At 59.0% G+C, this 16,100-nt stretch overlaps 1 protein-coding gene across 2 annotated transcripts in view; it reads left to right on the top strand.

Moving 5' to 3' along the window:
• The window catches only part of CASKIN2 (CASK interacting protein 2), a 31,262-nt gene that overhangs the window by 12,658 nt on the left and 2,504 nt on the right, over nucleotides 1-16,100 (top strand). The window contains exons 2-19 of one of the 2 annotated variants that reach the window (XM_014878141.2): nucleotides 5,748-5,799; nucleotides 7,735-7,832; nucleotides 7,934-8,079; nucleotides 8,217-8,312; nucleotides 9,174-9,304; nucleotides 9,505-9,613; nucleotides 9,736-9,844; nucleotides 10,128-10,222; nucleotides 10,303-10,420; nucleotides 10,654-10,836; nucleotides 11,250-11,371; nucleotides 11,813-11,888; nucleotides 12,001-12,095; nucleotides 12,307-12,417; nucleotides 12,519-12,620; nucleotides 12,846-12,984; nucleotides 13,314-15,452; nucleotides 15,567-15,882. In XM_014878141.2, the coding sequence (XP_014733627.2) occupies nucleotides 5,748-5,799; nucleotides 7,735-7,832; nucleotides 7,934-8,079; nucleotides 8,217-8,312; nucleotides 9,174-9,304; nucleotides 9,505-9,613; nucleotides 9,736-9,844; nucleotides 10,128-10,222; nucleotides 10,303-10,420; nucleotides 10,654-10,836; nucleotides 11,250-11,371; nucleotides 11,813-11,888; nucleotides 12,001-12,095; nucleotides 12,307-12,417; nucleotides 12,519-12,620; nucleotides 12,846-12,984; nucleotides 13,314-15,452; nucleotides 15,567-15,882 (4,237 nt within the window). Of the gene's footprint in view, nucleotides 1-5,747; nucleotides 5,800-7,734; nucleotides 7,833-7,933; nucleotides 8,080-8,216; nucleotides 8,313-9,173; nucleotides 9,305-9,504; nucleotides 9,614-9,735; nucleotides 9,845-10,127; nucleotides 10,223-10,302; nucleotides 10,421-10,653; nucleotides 10,837-11,249; nucleotides 11,372-11,812; nucleotides 11,889-12,000; nucleotides 12,096-12,306; nucleotides 12,418-12,518; nucleotides 12,621-12,845; nucleotides 12,985-13,313; nucleotides 15,883-16,100 lie in introns of both variants that reach the window. The other variant, XM_088176799.1, reaches the window with a different exon arrangement.

Here is a 16,100-nt window from a genome sequence, read left to right as displayed (position 1 = left end):
AGCCCAGCCCAGGGTGGAAGGCAGATCCTTAGACCACTCAGACTCCTCTGCCTTTGCCATCACCTGCCTTCACCATCATCCACCATCATATCTGAACATGTTGCAGGACAGTATTGCTTAAAGGAGATGAGGAAGGAGGCCAAGCTGCCAGAGGAGACTCAGACATGCCATCAGCAGAGACAAGTTGGTGACAGGAACAGCTTGGGCTTGGCATGGCTGTAAGCCCTAAGAATTGGGGCTCCAGCCAGGGGTAGATGGTGACTTGTGCTGAGGTTAGAAATAAGCATTAGGTGCAGGGATACTCACAGCACAGGGGTGCTGTATCCAGCCTCAGGATGCTGTGAGGAGCTGCCCAAAGCTCATCTCCTGGAAGGTTATTGCACCTGCTGGGGTTATTCCAGGCTGCTGAAACCAGGAGCAGGGCTTGGTGTGACAGCCATCCTGCAGCCTGTGCAGTGTCAGAGCAGGCAGGGTCCTGGTCTAGTCCAGGGTTTGGTAGGTTTCTCAAGGGATGAAAATGCCAATTAGTCTTGAGAAGTTGCCAAATGTTGGTGTAGGGACAGTAAGGGTCTTCCAGCTGCTCTCATGTCTCTGCCATTTGCCCTCTGCTGATGGGAATCCACCTCCTTGATTGCAGCCTCCCCATCCCTGCCAGTTAACCCAGTGGCTTTGCCCCAGTCACACCAACCCCATAATGCCTGGCTTGGCAAGGGGCCTGTTTGTCAGCGTTGGTGGGGAGTCTATCCTCAGTGATGCTGCAGACCTCAAACCCAGCAGAGGCTCTTTGTGGGCAGGAAGGCACCCCTGGCATTTGGGCACAGGGATGGGTGCTCATCCAGGTATCCCAGGCAGCAGCACCTTGGCAGCCAAATTCACTGACCATCACCATGGTGAATTAGGGGAGCCCCTGTCTGGGGAGCTGGGCACAGCACTGGGCTCAGTGTTTGGGGTACAGCTGGTGGCTGCAGTAGAGAGCTGGGGTCAGGAGTCCTTGCTCTCACCCAGCCTCTGTTCTGAGCTGGCTGGGCAGCTTTGGTTGAGTTTCTTAACATCTCTGTGGCTGAATTCCTTCCCTATCAAGGTGGGTGAATCTTCTGAACCTATTGGGAAACTGCTTCTGAAGCTGCCTGTCGGCTGGGAGGCTGCGCTGGGAGGAGCTGGGTGTGGGTGGCCACAGCGGACGTGCCTGTGGACAGAGAGGCGACAGGGAAGGGTGAATCCTGCGGAAGAGGGATGGACATCACCTCTTTGGGTCTTGATTTTGGCCAAGACAGTGAGTCTGTCCTGAGCCCTGGCACGAGCCCACCATATGCCAAGGCAGGGCCACTCCAGGCCATCACAGGGCAGGTTGGGTGAAGTTGCCACCTCCTGCCACCTCCAGAGGCTGCCACCACCATCAGAGACGGCTGGTGCTCTGCAATAACAGCTGATTAGCTCCTCCAGCTGGTTTATTGGCTTAGTGGTGATAGTCCCCAGGTGGATTTCATTTTCCCAAGAGGGTATGTGCATGTATTTGGTGTGTTCAATGCACACTGTCCCTCTCCCACTGCCCAGGGAAGCAGGATGGTGTTCCTGCAGTGCTCTTTCAGGGCTTTCCTACCTGTAGCAGGCAGTGTAGGGGTGCTCAGGACTGGATGTTCAGGGATGCTCATGGTACAGGGACACTCAGGGTTGATGTGGCTGGCAGCACAGGGATGTTCATGACACTGGGATGCTCAAACATGCAGCACAAGGAGGGTCATGGCACAGGGGTACTTGCAACCAGCCGTGTAGGGATGCCACTTCCTAGGACGAGGGGATGGGATGAGAGGCTGTGACACAGGACCAGCAGAAAGCAGTGTTTTTCCAAGCATCTCCAGCAAGGAAGTGGATCTCCAGTTACGGATCTGTGGGTCGTCCTTCATAACAACAAAGCCTTGGTGGTGGAGCTCTGCTGTGGCTGCCTTGGGTGGACAAAACCGGCAGGGGCTCACAGCAAAACAAACGAACAAAACTTTCTGGAGCCTGACTCCCGTGTGAGAGCCAGGACAGGAGTCTCCAAAGGGCAGGAATCCACGGGATATTTGGGCATTTCCTTCCACAGCCAAACCCAGGCGAGCACGTCGCTGCTTCCCAAGGAGCGCTTCGGAGGGATTGTGTCGGTCTGCAGGAGCTGCCGCTGAAGCTCAGGGGTGTCCCTGCAGGAACGAGCTCTCCATGGAGGGCAGGGGCTGACTCAGGGTGCCGGTGTGCTGGCACAGGGGCGCTGGGCCGGGCGAGGGCACGCCTGGCTCCACGCAGCCGGCACAGGCGGCGCCAGCCGAGTGCCTCGGGGGGGTAAATACGGCTTTGTGCCGGGCCGGCTGCCAGGGCGGCGGGTGAGGTGCCCGACCCGGCCGGCCGCTCCCCGGCTGCCCCCCGCACCCCACCAGCAGCCCAGCCCAGCCTGGCATCCCCCCCATGGCAGTGAACTGAGTGAAACAGGCACAGGCGAAGGCGGCTGCTTAGGAATGCGCCGTGCGGGGCTGTGCAGATCCAAAGGCCGCAGCCAGGCCGTGCCAGGGATGAGGGTCCCGGCCCCGTGTGGTGCTGGGCGGCCGCGCTGCTTTCGCCACGGCCGGCGGCCGGCCCGACATTTGTAAGCAATTTGCCGGAGCGTTCCGGAGGTGCTTCCCGCTGCCGCTTGGCAGCCAGACGCCGCACAGAAGCTCGCTGGCTCCCTCGAGGCCTCGCTCAGGCCCGGCCCTGCGCTGCTCCCTCGTCCCGTCCCGGCAGCGCCGGGAGCGCGGGGCGGGCCGGGAGCCGGGCGGGACCCTCGCAGGAGGGGAACCCACGGCTGGAGTTAACCCTTGGGGTGCACCGAGATGGGTTTTCCCTGGAAATAAATAAATAATCCCTTCAGGTTGTTTTGTATTTCAGCGCTGAGTCTGTGTTCTGGGTTCATTTTCCCGGGATATGAGTGTGCTCCTGTGGGGAATGGGGCTCGCTGAAAGTGCCCCCACCACAGCAGTGCAAACCCAGCGGGGGTGATGATGTGGCTGGGAGGGATCTGGCCACACCATCCCAGTGCTGTGGCTGGATTAACCCTGCAGCCCTTTCCCTGCCCAGCTCTGCGGCCCCCTGGCCAAAGCTGAGCAGGCCAGTCTGGGAGGGCTGTGGGATTGGGAACAGCTTTGGCCCAGCCTCTGCTGAGCTCCAGAGCATCCGTGTGGAAAAGGATGGGTAGGCTCGGCACCAACGGGGAGAGAAGGGGCTGAAGAAATGCAGGGAAAACCTGGGAATTGGTCAAAAGGAACCCATGGATGGAATGAGAAGGGGGGATGCAGGGAAATGTCCCATCAGCTGCTCTCCTGTCACCAGGTCCCTGGAGTTTGAGGCTGGCAGCAGGATGGCACTGGTGGAGGGGTCCCAGCTGCCTGGCTGTGCTCTGCTTCCCCTCCATCCCTCCATTCCTCTCCTTTCCTGTGCCTTTGTGCTGGGGTATCCACTTTCCACCCACACTTCACCTTCCAGCCTTGCTGCAAACCCTCCAGCTCTCCAAGCAGGGATTTACCCAGCTGCAAACCAGGGATGAACTCCTTCCTTTCCTGCCCGAGGTGGATCCAAGCATTTAGGAAGACCCCCAAAGGGAATGCTGCTCCTGGCTCTGCTGTTTGTGGCCTGCTGCTTTCTCAGCCACCTGCACCATGTCCGTGTGGTCCTGCCCTGTGTCCTGACCTGACTGGGCTGTTGGAGCAGGGAACAAATCTGAGGAATGTTGCTCAGGGAGATGTGGTTGCTGACAGCTGTCTGGAAGCAGGCAGGGACACCCACCATATCCTGGGACATCTCAGGCATTCTTAGTGGACCCCACTGGTCAGCTCAGTCCCCTCGAAGGTGGGGTTAGGGATGGGATTTTGGGGTGACCTCTCCTTCTTCAAATTGTGGGCATTGCTCAGCTCCAGGACCAGCACCTAAGGTCTGTGGAATATTTCTGCCTCTTTTGGAGATGCTGGTGCTCATTGGGCATCTCCATCCAGCCCCTCTCTTTTCCCAGCATTGCACTCCTGGTGGTCATCACTGAGGGTCTGCTCCTCCTGCCCTGAGTAAGGACTCCTCTTCCTCCTCTTCTTTCTCCTCCCCTTCCCGACCCTTTTCCAGTGGCATTTTTCAGCTGCAGATGGTAGGAGCAATCCCAGTGGTTACAGTTCTTCAGGACTCAGATCAGAAGTGGCCAATTTACAAGTGAAATGTTATTTTTTCCTGGGTGCTGAGCTGAAGGGAAGTGACTTGTCCTTGATGAAGACCCTGAATCCTGGGTTCGTAGGGCTGGGAGGGGGAAGTGGGAGCTCTGCTGAGTGATGGCTTTGGGAGCCAGTTCCTTCGGGAAGGGCTGTTGGATTGGTAGCTGAGGCTCAAAGACAAACAGTCCCTGGAAGAGGTAATTAGGGTGATCCTGTCCTGATCCCCTCAGCTGTGGTGAGGAGTCATGAGTCCTTCACCAGCAGCCACTCCAAGCCCATTTTGTGTTAATTAGGCTGTTTACAAAACAGTGTAAATTGCAGTAATGAACAGCCCGGTCCTTGGTTTCCTTTAATTATCCATTTGCATGATGAATGAGCCAGCCCCTCTTCAGCTCTTCTTTTCCAGCAGAGAGGTCACACAGACCAGTATGGCTTTGTACGGGATCTGCCGTGCAAGATGGGCAGAGACCTTGGGAGAGAGGGAGAAGAGAAGGGAATTGGGGGGGGGGGGAAGGAAAAGAAGAGGGATCTTCAGCCCTGGAGAGCTACCTGGCTGTGAGGAAGGGGGCTTCTTCCCTAAGACCCCACCACAGCAGCGTGGGGTTTGAGCAGCTGTTTCACCCCAGGCTCAGAGCCTGGCACTTGGACTTTGATTTTCTGTAGGAAAAAGCACAGAAACCATTGAAAGCATTTAATCCTGCCTGGCTTGGCGATGGGGCTGCCTAGAAAGGCAGAGGAGGAACAGTGGTATTTCTTGGCCCCCCCACATACCTTCCCCTTTCTGTCCCTTTTGACTTGGCGGATGAATTCCAGAGATGTTAATCCTCTCTCAACCCCTCAGTGTAGAATAAAATGTCCTCTCTGTGTGGGAGGAAGGAATCCATTCAAATTAATGGTGGGAAGGAGCAGGGAGCTGGGGGGTGCACCGGGGGTGCATGTGAGGCTGTGCTGAGGGTGGGCTGAGCATCCTCTGCTGCCCAGTGGTCCCCAAAGGAGAAGGAGGGATGGGCACGGGGATAGGGACATCCAAGGTGGCACAATCCTTGGGTCCCGGAAAGGGAGGGAGGGCTGGACAGGGGGATGGGGTTATCCAAGGTATCACAATCCTTGCATTCACAGCTGAAAGCTTCAGCCTCTGCCCTGGCCATAAAAATGCCAACCATGTGGTCTGTGGGCCAAGTCTCAGTGGCAGTGGTGGGCACAGGAGCAAAATGGCCCCACTCAGCAGTTTTGGGGTGTCAGTGCCTATAAAGGGGAGGGAAGCACTCGCTCTTCTGCCAAGCCAGGGTGGCAGGAGCTGCGGGGTTCGACCCATCCCGGGGGCACACATGGATGGGGCAGGAGAGATGGAGGGAGGAAAGTGCTAAGCTCAAGCTGGGTCAGCCCACTGAGGGTTCGTGGAGGTGAAGTGGAGGCAGAGGAGAGGAGAGGAGACCCCCGGGATGGGCCAGACGCTGTTCTGTGCGCTGGGAGGTGGGTGTGGGATTCATCTGGGGGCCTGCAGGCTCTGCCTCCTGCCCTGACCTTCACCTCTTGTCTCTGCAGAGCTCCTGGGATCTGCCAAGCGCCTGAACGTGAACTACCAGGATGCAGACGGGTGAGTGCTCCTCTGGAGGGTGCTGGGTGCTGCTGCCAGCCTGGGAAGGGCTCCTCTCCCCAGTATCCAGTCAGTCCTGCAGCTCATGGTATCATACAGCTTTCCAGGGGAGATGGAGAACATATCAACATCCCAGAGCCAGGGCAAGCCCTGCACAGGGAGAGCCAATATCTGCCTAGATTTAAGCTGAGGACCGTGCTCAATCCCTCCTGAAAATCCTTCATAAATCCCTTCTATGTGCCCCTCTGTAGGGATGGGGTTGAATAGGGATGGCAGCGTATCCAGCCAGTGCCCCGTGTCCCCCTGGTTGAAGCCCAGAGGAGCACCAGGCCAGCCTCAGCACCTGCACGTGCTCGTGCTTCTGTTTAATATCCCAAAAGCAAAATCACATTGTTTTAGGGGGAGGTAGAGAAAGAAAATATGAGGTTGCCAAGTGACCACAGCATATTTGTGTAGCTCATCACTTCCAAAATCCAAGTACTTAATAAGCTGGGTACTGAGAGTTAAAGAAACCACAAAGGCCCATAAAATAAATAAGCACATTATTCTTATTGAATTAAGTCTGGCCTGTCAGTCATTAGCATTGTTTTTATGTGCTGTTGTTGTACTTAATTTCTACATGTTTTCTTTTGGAGGACTCTGTAGGAAGAGGTGTCCATGATGAGTCCTAACAGGCCAGCGGGGGGTTGGGAGCATGCAGGATGGCTCTGTCCTAAAATAATACTGTACAGATGGAGCTTAATAGAAAAAGAATTTAATAATAGAAGCAATGATCTGATTCTGATAGGGCACAGGGTTTGTGCTTGGGCAGCTCCAGGAGGGCTGATGGTGGGAACTGGGCTGCCTGAGGGACACAGGCAGGGTGTTGGGTTTTGCTGGGGCACAGGAAGAAGATGATGACTAAGTGAGACACAAGCATGGGGATGGCAGTGTGTGTCCTGGGAGAGCCATGGTGCTGGTGGTGTCCTTGGAATCACTTTGTTCAGGGAGGATGAATTGGGTGAGCTTGAGTTTGTGCACCCACCCCAGGGCAGAGTGGGACCCCACAGGGTTGGGTCAGGGGATTTTGTACCCCCCCTACATTCACACTTCGAGGTAGAGGTTTTGCTGTGGCTCAGGGACATGGTGGGTGTTCTGGAGAAAGGAGCAACTCTCTCTGCTGGGGTTAGTGTCCCTCCTGCAGTGTTGAGACTTGCACAGGGATTTGGGTATGCTCTGGGACTGCAGATCATGAGGAGATCCATGCTGGATGAGCGGCTTCCCTGGCATTGGGTTTGGACACTACAGAGCCCATCAGAGCCCTAGGCTGGTGCTGTCAGGAGCCCCCCATGTCCCTTGGAGTGGCTCACAGGCTAATCCCCAGTGGCACAGGGACCCCTCGCTTGGCCTTGGCCCTTCACGTGACAGCTCAGGGGGAGTGCCAGGCAGACAAGCCCCTTTCACAGCCCAGCACACTGAGCTCTTTCATTACTGACGGCCTCCCACGCTCTGCCATGGGCTCCTGGCAGCCCTGCTGGCATGGGGAGGGGGCAGCTGGAAGAGGGGGCAGGAGTGGTCACGGGGCTGATGTGTTTGCCAGATGCTGTGAGCTTTGGGGCTGCCTGGCTGCTCTGTGGAGAGGGGAGATGCATCTCTCTCCATCCTGCCTGTTTCCCCCAACAGAGGTCATGGAGTGAGGGACTCCTCTCCCTGGGGTTTCCCAAGGTACACAGTGTGCCTGCATCCATCACTGAGCCCTGGAACATGGACAGCTTGGAGGGATTTATCAGTGTTTTGCTATGGGAATTCGAGGCACTGGGAGTGGGGGATTGGGGAGCACATAGTTGTGAACAGCCAGTGGCAATCCCAGCCCTCATCCCATGTCTCCATGTGGTGAGGCTGTGGGGACAGCACAGTGGGGCTGAGAGCCAGGCTGAGCCCTCCCTTGTACCACAGGTTCTCAGCACTGCACCACGCAGCCCTGGGCGGCAGCCTGGACCTCATCTCACTGCTGCTGGAGGCACAGGCCACTGTGGACATCAAGGACAGCAACGGTAAGGGGTCACCCCCAGGCACAGCCCCTGTGGCTGCCAGCTCAGCCCCCTGTGCCAGGCCAGGGGCCGTGTCCAGCCCTGCTGAGCCCCGCTGCCCACAGGGATGCGGCCCCTGCACTACGCAGCGTGGCAGGGCCGTGTGGAGCCCGTGCGGGTGCTGCTCCGCGCCGCCGCCTCTGTCAACATGGCCTCGCTGGACGGGCAGATCCCGCTGCACCTCTCGGCACAGTACGGGCACTACGAGGTGGTAAGTGAGAGCCCAGAGCAGCCCGTGTGCCCTCCCTGGGGCTCTCTGGGAACTGGGAGGGGACAAACCCCGCTGTGCCGGGTGGGAGGGAGGCTGCAGGGTGATGCTGAGCCCCTCACCACGTTGCTCCCCTGCAGTCGGAGATGCTGCTGCAGCACCAGTCCAACCCGTGCCTCATCAACAAGGCGAAGAAAACCCCGCTGGACTTGGCCTGCGAGTTCGGGCGGCTGAAGGTGGGTGCTGGGGGCTCTGCTCTGCACCAAGGGCTTCTCCAGAGGCAGCTCTGGAGCCCACTGACTCCTCCAGGAGCAAAGTGCAGGGCCTGGCCACAAGTGCTCTCCCTCCACCACCAGACTCAGAGCCTGGCAGGCAGCTCCTGCCTCCTCCCGTGGCCAGACACAGCCAGATCCTGAACCTGGGAGCTGTGAGTTTTGCCCCGACCTCACAGCAGGGCAGTGTCAGACTGGGAGTGAAGCCAGGAGCTGTTGTTCTTGGTTTTCCACAGCCTTTCCCCACCCACCCCAGCTTTGCTCATGGTTAAGCATGGATAGGGTAAGCTGGCTAATCCCAGAAAGCTCTGAGCATCCAGCCTTGCTTCAGGTCCCCAGCACAGTTCTTGGGGATAGGGCCACATCGTGCTCTGGGAGACCCTGGCCCAGCCAGCACCACTGGATTGGGCTGGAGCATGGCCAGCCAGACTGTTCTGTCCCCCACTGGGAGGGGACCAGGGGGATATTTCCATTTTTGGAGTATCTATAATGTCTGCAGCTATAAACAGGGCAGTAAAAATAACTCCTCTGTGCCTCTGGGTTGTCCTGAGATACTGAGAGTTGCTCTGGGCTGGAGAGACTGAAGGTTTTTAGGGCTTGGTCTGAAAAGCCCGATTATGGGAAAACTGTTTTTGGCTGTTGTGACCTTTTACAGAACCTCATGGCAGTGTGACCATGCCAAGCACTGTCCAGCTCCAGCCTGAGCTGTGGATGGAAGGGAGTGGCAGGATGGGGAGTGGTGGGCTGGCCCCAAGGATGAGCCCCTGACTGGGAGGTTGCAGGTGGGGGTGCCTGCACCCCACTGCTTACCAGTGTCTCATGCAGGTGGCCCAGCTGCTGCTGAACAGCCATCTGTGTGTCGCTCTGCTGGAGGGACAATCCAAGGATGCCACTGACCCCAACTACACCACTCCACTGCACCTGGCAGCCAAGAATGGGCACAAGGAGATCATCAGGTAACTCCCTGCTTCATGCTGGAAAAACCCATCATGGCTTTATTCCCACTTCCACCCAAACACATCTTCCTCCTGCAAGCTTCGGCCTCTCGTCCCCAAAGCGAGTGCAAGCTGTTGTCCCTTTCCCATCGTAAAGCAGCCAAGTGCCTGGCCCTGATGTTTGTGTCCTGCTCTTCATGCCTCTCCCTTCTTCCTACCAGGCAGCTGCTGAAGGCCGGGATCGAGATCAACAAGCAGACAAAGACAGGCACAGCCCTTCACGAGGCCGCGCTCTACGGCAAAACAGAGGTGGTGCGGCTCCTGCTGGAGGTGAGCATGCTGGGGACAGGGCTGGGGGGGAGACAGCCCTGGGGTCACCCAGCACCCTTTCCCCCTTGGTCCCTTGCCTCCCAGAGAGGGATCTGGCCTTGACCATGTCTCCTCCTGGGCAGGGTGGCGTCGATGTGAACATCAGGAACACCTACAACCAGACAGCGCTGGACATCGTGAACCAGTTCACCACCTCACATGCCAGCAAGGACATCAAGCAGCTGTTGAGAGGTGAGGTGGGGATGGCACTGAGAGAGGTTTCTTCCCCCTGAGACCTGCCTGGGCTCCCAGTGCTCCTGAACAGCCTAAATCAGTGCCAGCATCCCAGTCTCCTCTCACATGTGCCCCCATCCTATATGTGGGGTAGTGTCTGGGCATTGAGTTCCTTTCTGCACTATTAATGTTTTCTTCTCTCCTCTACTCGCTTTTGCTTTCTCCTTCTACCCTCCCTGGACTCCTCTCTTTCCTCCCTACGCTCTGGTGCCTTCTTTCTTCCTCTGTGCCTTGCCTTCAGAGGCATCAGGAATCCTGAAGGTCCGAGCTTTGAAGGATTTTTGGAACCTCCATGACCCAACTGCTCTCAACGTCCGAGCAGGAGACATCATCACGGTGAGGCTGCTCTCTGCCCTGCATCCCCCTTGCCTCACCATGGCCCTGGGTACCAGCCCCATCCATCTTGTCCCTGACAGGTCCTGGAGCAGCACCCAGATGGCCGATGGAAGGGGCACATCCACGACGCTCAGAAAGGCACCGACCGGGTTGGGTACTTCCCCCCCTCCATTGCTGAAGTCATCAACAAGCGGACAGGTCAGTGGCCATCCTGGGCATGCTGGGAACAGTCCCCTGTGTGAAACCTTCCCAGACTTCCCAGCACCTCCTGTCAGACAGGCCCTACAGTCCTGGCTAGCTAGGGGGGAAGGGAAGGACTCAGGGGGTGTCAGCATGGTTGGGATATTACTTCGAGGGTTGTGGCTCAGCTCTCCCCCCCATCCCTGCTCCTGCATGAGCTCTGACCACGTGTGTTTTGTCTTTGAATGCAGGCATGGTTGTCCCCCGTGTGGCACCCGCGCAGCAGCGCCAGGGTCCCCCTGGGGCCCTCCCAGCCCTCCCTGGGGGGCTGCAGCACCTCCCCGACGAGTGTCCACACCCGGCAGCCCCGAGTGGCCCAGCGGCCTTTGGTCACCTCACCCTAACCCGGACGGCCCCAGGCCCTGACAGCTCAGGTCAGGGCAGCACCTGCGGAGGGAGAGGGGCTGGGGACCTTCCTCTGTTCCCAGCCCTGCCTGGGCAGGGGCACAGCAGGAGACTCTCCTTCCACCTCTCCATGGGGAAGCAGCCAGATGAGAGGGAGCAGATGCACAAAAAGGGAGTTTTGGGGAGCCCTTAGAGCAGCCCATTCTCTCCCTTTATCTCAGCCCTCTGTGTGTCCCTTGCCAGCCCAGGTCACCCTGTCTGTGTTGTGCATGCTGGGAGGTGGGAGGGAACTGATGCATTGTCTGTGGCTGGAGGGATCTTGTGGGAGACCAGCGGCATCAGTGTGTTGGCACACTGATGGGTCCTTGTTGGGGACCTCTGTGCCCTGTGTCACCCCCGATCCCGGGGAGCTGCTGACGGGCTCCCTGCTTGCCCCAAGCAGCAGGAGACAGGAACAGCGTGGGCAGCGAGGGCAGCATTGGCAGCATCCGCAGCGCCGGCAGCGGCCAGAGCACCGAGGGCACCAATGGGCAGAGCACGAGCATCCTCATCGAGAATGCCAGGGTAGGCACCAACCCCTGCTCCCCTGTGCTGCTTCCCTATGCTGGCTCAGGCTGGAGATAGAACCCCATCCCTTTCCATGCCCCCTCCTAGCAAAGGAGGAGCTGCTGGAGTTGAGTATTCTACACCAAACACCTGCTTGCTGGCAGGACTCAGCAGGGAGATACTCCTGGGGGGACCCTGGTTGTTCCCCAAAGCACAGCTGGTCTTTTTGAGTGGAGCTGGAGGCTGTGGTTGGCATCACACAGCATCTCCATCATGTCCTGTGTCACCTGAGAGGATAATAAAAGGCCCCGAGCCAAATTCTGCCCACATCTCTTGCTGGGGGCCAGCCTGTTGCTGGGTGAAGCTGTGACCAGCAGCCCAGCATGGGGACCCCCGCTCTGCTTCTGGGGGTGTGATAAAGCTGGTCTCCAGAGTTGGGTCCTTCCTCCTCTTCCTCAGCCTCTGCCCTCCACTGGTGACAACCTCCAGCAACACCTTTTGGGATCAGAGCCACACAATGGGACCTCCCCAGCAGGTGAGGGCTGTCCCAACTCCATGGGGCCTTGGGGACAGCTGTTCCCGCAGCCCTAGGGGCTGTTCATTGTTCATGTGCCCCTATGACAGTTCTCCTTTCTCCTTTCTGCCAGGGCCACAGGGCCTCCAGACCCCAGGCAGCTGTCCCCCTGGAGACAGGGTCTTCTCCCACCAGTTCTTACGTCCTGAGCAGCTCCTCGAGGGGAAGGTAACTGGAACAACTGGGGAATGGTGTGCTGGGTGAGATGGCCATGTTTGGGGTACTCAGCCCAGCTCTCACTGCACCAGGGACACAGGGAGCTGGGTCTTCAGGATACAAGTGTGTCTTGCCCAGGGAGATCCTGTCATCTTGCCTGGAGCAGTCAGGTCCTTCCAGCCCCTGCAGTCACCATCATGGCTGTGTTCCATCCTCTCCCCAGGATGCAGAAGCCATTTACAACTGGCTGCGTGAGTTCCAGCTGGAGTCGTACACTGTCAACTTCCTCAACGCCGGCTACGACGTCCCCACCATCAGCCGCATGACCCCGGAGGTGAGGCAGGTCCTTCCCCACCCAGAGCTGCCAGCAGTGGGTACACACTGCCCCAAACTCTCTGAGCCACAGCTGAGCATGGCCCCACTCTGCTCCCCTAGGATCTGACAGCTATTGGCGTGACCAAACCAGGCCACAGGAAAAAGATCTCCACAGAAATCGGGCAGCTCAGCATCGCTGAGTGGCTGCCCAACTACATCCCGGTGAGTCCCTGGCACTGAGGCTTTAGTCACCCCCTTTCTTCAGGTCTTTTCTCAGAGCTCTCTGACCCCAGGATAGACACTTACAGGGATGTGTAAGTAAATAGCTTTGACTGTATTAAAGCAGTCAGAGACACCCTAAAAACACTGTCAACTGGGCAGGGACTGGATGCTGAAGGTGCTGCCCATTCCTCGATGCTCATGGCAGTGGCTCCATGCTCTTTCCAGGCTGACCTGATGGACTGGCTCAGTGCCATTGGGTTGCCCCAGTACCACAAAAAGCTGGTGAACAATGGCTACGATTCCATCACCATCGTGACAGACCTGACCTGGGAGGATCTGCAAGAGATTGGCATCAACAAGCTGGGTGAGTCTCTCCTGCCACGCTGGGGTGGCCCAGGGCAGCCAAGTTTCCCACCCAGGTTCCCACGCCCCATTCTCCCTCAGGCTGGGAGGTGCAGGCATGTCTTGAGCACCCAGAAAGGGCAGTTCCTGGCTGTCCCTAAGAACTCTCCTTGGCCAGCTGGAGCTGGGCCTAGCTAGGTAGATGCCAGCAGTAGTTTGTCTCCTCCCATAGGCAGGGTTTAGATAACCCCGAGGCCTTTGCCTCAGTGTGTGACATAACTACTACTTTTCTTGGCCTGGAAACAGGCCTTGCAGGCTGGAGCTGACCCAATGTCCCTTTCCTTCCTGCAGGCCACCAGAAGAAGATCATGTTGGCTGTCAAGAAGCTCAGAGACCTCCGCAAAAGCCTCAACCAAGCAGAAGCAACTCTGGCTAGACGCAAAGTCCCCGGTTCCCTGGACATTGTCACCATTGAGTCACTGGAGAATGGCGAGTGCCAGTCCCCACACACGCCCAAAATGACAACCTTCCAGGACAGCGAGCTCAGCTATGAGCTCCAGACGGCCATGTCCAACAGCTGCCACGACACACTCGGCATCAAGAGCAGCCAGGGAATGTCACGGAGCCAGGAGAGCATTGGGGTGCGGTCGCGGGGCTCAGGGCACTCACAGGACAATGTGCTGTCCCGGCGCCTCTCCAGCCCCTCGCAGGAGAGCCTGGGCAGCGGCGAGAGTAGCAGCAGCAGTGGGCAGTCCTGTGCGCCCCCCCGCAGCAAGGAGAGCCCGGCCAGCCTGCCTGGCTGGCCCAGCCCCGAGCCCTATGGGAAGCTCGTGTCCCCCGAGGGGCTGAATGGCTTTGCCAATGGCAGTGGGGGCAGCCCTCTCAAGGAGAGGAACCTGCCTGAAGGCACGGATCAGTACACACGGCCTGTGGCTCAGAAAGGAGCCGGGACTCCAGCAGTCACTCCCTGTACTCCTCCCCAGACTCCCAGCAAGGGGACAGCCCCCTACGTCTTCATGTACCCACACGTCTCCCTGAAATCCCCGACAGCCCCGTGTGTCCTGGGAGCGGAGCAGCCCAAGGCCCTGGCACACCCTTACCCGTCCATCTCCCCTGGACAGAAGAGCAGCCTGCAGACATCAGCCCAAAAAGGCTTCTCCTACCTGCACAGCCAGTGTGGCCCCACGGAGCCACCCACCACAGCCCCCACGGCCGGGGAGCAGCGCAACGGGGGCGAAGGCTTGAAACACAAGAAGCGCTCGCACAGCCTGAACCGCTACGCGCTGTCGGATGGGGAGCACGAGGAGGAGGAGGGGGCCCCCAGCAGCACCCTGGGCTCCTATGCCACGCTGACACGGCGGCCGGGCCGTAGCCAGATGCCACGGGCCTGTCTGCAGGCGGATGCCAAGGTGACCCGCAGCCAGTCCTTCGCCATCCGGGCCAAGCGCAAGGGCCCTCCCCCGCCGCCTCCCAAGCGCCTCAGCTCCGTGTCCAGTGCCCTCGCTGCCGAGGCAGACAGTGAGCAGCCCCCCAGCCCTGAGCGACAGCCCGCAGCCACTCAGGACGTGGTTGACACAGGTGTCACCCCCAGTGATGCTGGCCGTGGCAGGACAGTGAAGAGCCTGGCGGCTGCGCTGGAGGGAACACCAGGTGTGAGTCCGTCCAAGCCCCTCCTGGCCCCAAAACCGCTGCACCTGACTCAGGACTGTCTCCCCCGGGCAGATGAGGGGTCCCACAGTGGCAGTGATGCCAGCAGTGTCACACTTTCCGATGGCAGCAGGGACCCCTTTGAGAGCAGCAAGCCACGGAGACGGACAGTGAGTGAGCCCAGCGCTCCTATGACGGAGGTGGCTGCACAGCCTGAGCAGGAGGATGCCTGCTCAGACACAGAGGAGGAGGCCAAGCCAGGGGTCTCCTCTTCGTCCTCCCAGAACAGCTCCAGTGAGTGCATCCCCTTTGCAGAAGAAGGCAATTTAACCATCAAACAGCGGCCAAAGCCCAGCGGCCATTCCAAGGCCGACGCAGCCGTGCCAGACACGGAGCCTGGTTCCCAGCCGGCAGAGCCCCAGGGCTCCTCTGGGAAGGAGCCAGCAGCCCCTGCTGTGACCAAGGAGCCGCCTGTGCTGGAGTTCAACCTCACCGAGTCGGACACGGTGAAGCGCCGGCCGCGCTTCAGGGAGCGGGAGCCGCTGCAGGCGGTGCTGAAGGCGTTCAGCATGGCGGGGCAGGCGGAGGCCGCGGGCACCCCCACAGCCCAGTACGCCCAGGCCCAAGCCGTGAGCATCGCGGGCCCCCCCGCCCCAGCACTGGCACCACGGCCCACGCTGGCTGGGGATGCCTTTGATGATGACAGCGTGGAGTTCAGGATTGCTGAGATAGAGAAAAGTATCTTGTCGCTGGAGAAAGGGATGAAGAAGGCCCCAAGCCCCACCAAAGCCCCCAGCCCCACAGAGCTGGTAGGCACGGCTGTGGTGAGGACACCCACTCCAGGTATGGGGGTTTGTGGAGCTGTCTCCAAAGTGGTGGTGGGGCTCCCTCCCATGTTGGTGTGGGAGGTGAGGAAGAGCTGTGCCGCCACCTACCATGAGTCCCCTCCCTTTGCAGATGTCCCTGCCAAGCACACCTCTGTGGCATCCACCAAGCTCGTCTTCTCTGGACCCAAGACCATCTACCAGCAGGTCCTGCAGCCCTCCCGCCACACTGTTGCTCCCTGGGCAGCCACCGAGGCAGTGCCAGATGTGATTGGGTCCCTGCCCGGCCCCAGCTCGCTGACACTGGAAACGGGCAGCAAGATCTCAGCAAAGCCTTTGGCAGCTGCCCCGGGGGCCACCCTGGCCCAGCAGCGGCAGGAGCAGACGAGCTCCAGCCTGGCTGCCACGCTGCAGGCAGCCGAGAAGATTGCAGTGGAGGAGGCAGAGAGGTGAGGAAAATGCTGGGACTGGGCCCCTCGAGGTGGGGATGGGAAGGTCCCAGGGAGGGCAGGAGAAGGGCTGTGTATGGGCACATCATGCCTGCACCACACGCGTCACACGTGCTCCAGCCCAGCTCTATGCTGAGCTCCTGCTGCTGGGTAAGGTCCAGCCTGGCCAAACCTTCCCCATCAGCACCTGCAGCCTTTGAGTAGTGCTTTGACTCTCT

This window comes from Sturnus vulgaris, chromosome 20, assembly GCF_052056855.1.
Source record: "Sturnus vulgaris isolate bStuVul1 chromosome 20, bStuVul1.hap1, whole genome shotgun sequence".
NCBI lineage: Eukaryota > Metazoa > Chordata > Aves > Passeriformes > Sturnidae > Sturnus > Sturnus vulgaris.
The sequence above is the reverse complement of the archived record's forward strand: the minus strand, read 5'-3'. Positions and strand labels throughout refer to the sequence as shown.